Here is a 5,473-nt window from a genome sequence, read left to right on the forward strand (position 1 = left end):
CGTTGTCACCTCCTCTGATCTGGGGTGCGCTGGGAGGTGGATGGAGGGAGCATTTAAGCAATCCTCCTAATTAAGTACCTGCATCCCTCCGGACACAGAAACTGCAGCTGTTTCGCAGCCTGGCAGCTGAAACTCCCTTTTCCGAGGAATGCAGACGAACTGACCCTAATTGCATTTTAAAAGAAAAACCCGAGATAACTTTTGGCCTTGGGCAGCTGCGCTGGAAGTCTGGCAGCTGCGGCTTTCCTGGCGCTCGGAGAGGGAGAGGACAGCAGGCAGAGCCAGTAATGGCTCATTAACAACTGATAACGATGGCTAACTCACTCCTTTAACTGGGAGAAGACAGGCACAGCCTCCAGCTCCCAGGGTCATCCCAAGCCACCTCTGACTCTCCTTCACTGCTCACGCAGAAACCTGGAGCACATTAAGGGGAGGGGATGGTTTACAAGAAAAGCTCATTAATTGATTCCGTGACCCAGCAGAGACTGTTAAAAATGATTGAATGAATATGGAAATGAGTAATCGTCCAGCTGGACTCGGGCTGAGCGCTGCCAGCTCCATTCAGTGGGAACGACAAATAAAGCAGGAGCACACTAGGTCCTGGTGTGAGCTGCGGGAAATCACCCGAGGATTCCCAGCCCATTTACCTGTGGGGTCCCCGCAGCACCTGTGTATTTGGACTCATCCTTTCTCTCCAAGGGCTGCACGAACAGGAATCTCTTATCCCATCCAAGCGCTTGGCCAGATTCCTCACTGAGGAAATGGGGGCCACCAGAGCCCCAACTCCTCACTGTTCACACACACACTTGGCTAGTCCAGCTCACATTCCCAAGGATCAGAAAACAATCCTGGACGGCCTCGGTTTCCAACCACCAGCCCTGAATCCCAGGAAGGCGGATTCTTTGCTGGCTGGTGATAAAACCTTCCGTGTGTGAGCAGGAGCTGAGACTGGCAGGTACCTGTAATTATAGACAAATCTGGGGCAGTGAGCAGCAGAAAGAGTTAAAAGTGAACTGGTCCTCAGATCCATGTAAAGAAAAGTAAGGACACAGGGCTGTATGGACACAGGGCTTTGTGCCCTCCTTACACCCTCACTTTCTCTGGGCCAGCTGAGAGAGACATGGAGGAAGGAGGTTGTCCTACAAAACAAGCCATAGAGAGTTAGGATAGAACACATTTATTTAAAAAACACACACCAGAATCTCACTTACAGGAAGTACAGAGACTAAAGATTCATTCTTGCTTCCCCAGGGCCCCAGAGTCATGTCCCCTCTCCAGGCCAGACTTCCAGCACACCTGGTTGGTCCTGAGGGAGTGGAAAGAGTGGGCTAAAGACCTCAGTGGTCCAAGAGAAATGGCAGGAAGGACAAGCCATGAGGATTCCATGCATTGAGTGGGCTTCCACCTCCAAGAGGAGCCCAGAGGGCAGAAGCTCCAGTGGTGCCATAGCAGTGTTGGTAACCCACAGCTGGCAGGAGCAGTTTTGCCCTGTTTTAGCAGCCTCCAGGACCTCTCCTGTCCCTGGTCTGTCTGCCACCAATGAGAGCAGCAGCCATGTCCATGCAGGTCTTGGGGAGGATTGATGAGTCCTGGCTCTTGGAGCAATGACTGGTTCTATCTGTGTCCAAGCCTGGTCTTTATTCTGATGCTGCAAGTGGCCCTGGACCAGTGTTTGCTCCAGAGGAGGAACATCCAGTGGTGTTGGGTGAACCCATGGCAGAATTGTCCCCAGAGGAGCTGCCCACGATCCCCTGACCTGAAGCAGCTTTCTGTCCCTCCAGCCTTCTCCCAGTGGATAACTCTGCCCCCTTCCCATCCATCACTCCTGGCTGTCAGAACCTCCTGCAAAGGGACAATGGCAGCCCAGGGTCCCCATTCACACTGGAGAGAGGGGCTGTTCCTGTGGAGTGATCAATGGCTGGTCCCAGCTGGAGGCAGGGCTGGACACTGCCCAGCTGCAGGAGGGCAGCCCTTTGTCCTGCCCTCAGGTTCGGGTTGGAAGGGACCGGAGGCTTCCCGGAATCTCTCAGGGTGAAGTTTTCCACGGCAATGTGAGGCCAGGCTTCCTGCACAGCCCCCTCCTCGCTCGGAGCACCCCCTGGGATGGGTGTCCGGTCTCCAGCTGTTCCTGGAGGGCACCAGCAGAGCCCTGGGCTGTTATTTGCAGACGTGTCTCTCCACCCTGCGCCGGCAGCTCCTGCACACGACGGAGCAGCACCAGCGGTAGCGGCAGTGGCAGCGCTCCTCCACCTCCTCCGTGTACGTGTTGTACCCACGGCCACAGCACAGCAGGGCACAGCTGGCACTGCCCACCGAGCTCTTGTTGCACTGCCTGTGGAGAGGAGGGTGCTGAGCTGGGGGACGTGCCCACCCGGGCTGGTCCTGGCCACAGCGGGACCACAGAGCCATGGAATGGTTCGGGTTGGGAGGGACCTTAAAGCCCATCCAGTCCCAACCCCTGCCATGGACAGGGACACCTCCCACTAGCCCAAGTTGCTCCAAGTCCCATCTAACCTGGCCCTGGACACTTCCAGGGATGGGGCAGCCACAGCTTCTCTGGGCAACCTGTGCTCAGCCCACCCACACCACTTCCCAGGCCCTGCTCTCAAACCCAACAGTACAGACAGTCATGAAATTAGAGCTTATTACCTGTCCTGTGTCCCCAGAGACCCCAGTTGGAGATTTGGGGTGCAGTAGTCAGGAGAGTTGATGAGATAAACCAGATCTGTCTCTGTCACTGGCCTGGCATCCATATCCTTGGCTATCAGCTGCTTCCTGGGCCCTACGAGCCGGTGGGACACCTTGATGGCTGCCAGGTACTTGGACTTGAGGTCAGAGGCAATTTCATCCAGGCTTGACAGTCCCTTCCAGCAGGTCTTCACTGAACAGGAGCCCGAAACACCGTGGCATTTACACTTGGTATCCAGGGAGTCACTCAGCACCTGCAGGGACAGGAAAACAGGGAAGTTTGCTTTCTCCTGGTACTTGCCCCGTGAATTGACTTGCAAGGGCATCCATGGCAAGTTTAAAGAGATGAAAGAGCTCCACTCATTGCCACATTTAAATTAATATAACAGGGCAGTCAGGGCTCAGCCCTCCTTTAATCCCTTCTGATAAGAACCTGATCCTTAAGGAACTACCTGTGGGAGCTGGCACTGGGGCTGGGGAACAGGAAGGCATGAAAGCACAAAACCCAGATGGGCTGGGGAGCTTCTGCTTCCAGTGAGGAGGGTGGAAAGAAGCACTGGGAGTACTGATGTGAAGTGGGAGATGTCTTGTGCTGGTTGTGGAAGGGGTGCAGGATGTCTGGGGGAGCAGCAGTGGGGGCTGTCTGCAAAGACACTTTTTAACCATTTAGTTGCTTCTCGATGTTCAGACAACACCCCAACAGACTGGCTGGAGTCTGACACCCTAAATTGGGCACCTCTGCCCCTGCTCTGGGCTGCTCCAAGGTGTGCTGGGCTGCAGCAATCCTGGGGCATCCATACCCACCAGCATTCCTGGGGGGTTCCATACCCACCATCCTGGACTGCAGAGTCCCAGTGGGCTCCATACCCACTATCTGACCCACTGTGCAGTCCTGGTGGGATCTATACCCACCATCGTGGACTACAGCACCCCAGTGATCCCACACCCACCATCGTGGACTACAGCACCCCAGTGATCCCACACCCACCATCGTGGACTACAGCACCCCAGTGATCCCACACCCAGCATCCCAGACTGCAGCACCCCAGTGATCCCACACCCAGCATCCCAGACTGCAGCACCCCAGTGATCCCACACCCACCGTCCTGCCCACGGCGCTGTTGTGCAGGTTCATGGCTTTCCTCCCGTGCGTCCCCAACTTGCCGGACCTGGAGGAGCTGTCGGCGAAGGCGGCCCCGAGCTGGAGGCCGTAGCTGAGGTTGTCCCCGCAGCCCCCCCACCTGCCCCCTGGGCCGGGGTCCCCAGGGGGGCCGGGGCCGCAGGAGCAGAGTGGGAGCTCTCCCGAGGCGCAGGCCCGGGCGATGCCGTGGGCGATGGTGGCAGCAGCCAGGGCGTACACAAAGGCAGCTTCCCGGGTCCCTGGGAAGAAGAGGGGGAGATGTCCTTCCTCCCTGCCCAGCCAGACACTCCTCCCAAAGACCTCACAATGCAAATAAATGCGTTTCCTAAAAATCTTGCAGCAGGATGAACCCAAGGCTCTCATTTTCCGTGCAGCGTGTTTTTAACCTGTGCCCCCCACACTGTGTTACAGTGTCCATACACAGCTTGTCTTCCCACCTCTCCCCCTTTTTTATGGAGACGTTTGAAATGGAAGTTACTGTCTGTCACCTCCCACAGATGGAATTGCACAGGATTAACACCCTGTAAAGGCAGCAAATTCACTCCACGATGGATACCCAGGGCAGAGCTGAGCTGGAGCAGCACCAAGGTGCTGCCATCCCGGGATGCTCCGTGGGGAGCACGGACACTGCAGGAGAGGCATCCTTTACCTTTCAGCAGGTCAGGGCCAAACCTGGGGGCTCGCCGGATGGAGGAGCAGTTCCACCTCATGTCTGCAAAGCTCTGCTGGCACAGGGCCTGCGTGTGGCGGGCGGCCCGCACGATGCTGGGCATCACCTCCAGGTTCCGGCGGCACAGCTGGAGCTGCTCCGGCACCAGCAGCCGGCAGTGCTGGCTCTCGTTCCAGGACACGCCGCTGCCGCTCTCCGTCAGCCCGCTGTGGGGACAGGAGGGGTTAGTGGGGCAGGGGACCACGGGAACGCAGGGGGAGCCCCGAAGGAGGCGCATTGGGAAGGGGGGAATCCCGACTCACAGCCACTGGATGGCTGTGGAGAGACCCAGCTGGCACAGCAGCACGGTGGCACTGGGGTGGCCCATGGCCAGGAATGGGACCGGACTGGGGATGGGACTGGGATGGGGACCGGGAGCGGGGAGCGGGGCTGGGGCTGCTCGGCACCCCCGCCCCCTTTTATAGCAGCCGGCGGCAGGTCCTGCCCCCGCCCCGGGAGGGGAACAAAGGCAGTTTCGGTGCCATTCACAGCAGGACAGGGACAAGGAGGGGGGTGGAGGGGGGTCCAGCTGTTTTTGGCAGCGATCATCCCGAAACAGCACCCGAGAGGGGGTTAAGGCTGAGAGGCTGCAGGATGTTCCCCCAGCACTGCCAAGGCCACCACTGACCCATGTCCCCAAGTGCCTCATCCACAGGGCTTTGAAATCCCTCCAGGGATGTTACTGCCCTGGGCAGCCCTGTGCAACCCTTCCCATGAGGAATTTTTCCCAATATCCGACTAAACCTCCCCTGGCACAACTCGAGGCTGTTCCTCCCATCCTGTCACTGGGAGAAGAGCCCGACTCCCACTATGCTCCAACCTCCTTTCAGGTAGGCAAAGGCTCATGATTTCTGTCTTTGCCCCCTCCCTTATTTTCTTTACAAAAAGCTTAAAAAACACATTCAGATATTCAGATTAGGGCTGGCAGAAATGAT

At 57.4% G+C, this 5,473-nt stretch overlaps 1 protein-coding gene across 1 annotated transcript; it reads right to left on the reverse strand.

The window, feature by feature from the left end:
- Window positions 1-1,180: 1,180 nt before the first annotated feature.
- Window positions 1,181-4,866, reverse strand: LOC108499388 (protein Wnt-11b-like). Its single transcript, XM_017819142.1, has 5 exons — window positions 4,802-4,866; window positions 4,479-4,705; window positions 3,791-4,068; window positions 2,650-2,942; window positions 1,181-2,332 (listed from the first exon to the last, which is right to left on the reverse strand). The coding sequence occupies exons 1-5, from the start codon at window positions 4,864-4,866 to the stop codon at window positions 2,158-2,160; spliced, it is 1,038 nt and encodes a 345-aa protein (XP_017674631.1). The 3' UTR covers window positions 1,181-2,157.
- Between the last annotated feature and the right edge of the window lie 607 nt (window positions 4,867-5,473).

This window comes from Lepidothrix coronata, unplaced genomic scaffold (genome assembly GCF_001604755.1).
Source record: "Lepidothrix coronata isolate B3197 unplaced genomic scaffold, Lepidothrix_coronata-1.0 Scaffold73, whole genome shotgun sequence".
NCBI lineage: Eukaryota > Metazoa > Chordata > Aves > Passeriformes > Pipridae > Lepidothrix > Lepidothrix coronata.

Coding starts and splice junctions, on each gene's coding strand:
- LOC108499388 (XM_017819142.1), bottom strand. CDS start 4,866: ATGGGCCACCCCAGTGCCACCGTGCTGCTGTGCCAGCTGGGTCTCTCC. Junction 2,943..3,790: donor ACAGCGCCGTGGGCAGGACG/GTGGGTGTGGGA, acceptor CTGTCCCTGCAG/GTGCTGAGTGACTCCCTGGA. Junction 2,333..2,649: donor TCTCTGGGGACACAGGACAG/GTAATAAGCTCT, acceptor TCCTCTCCACAG/GCAGTGCAACAAGAGCTCGG.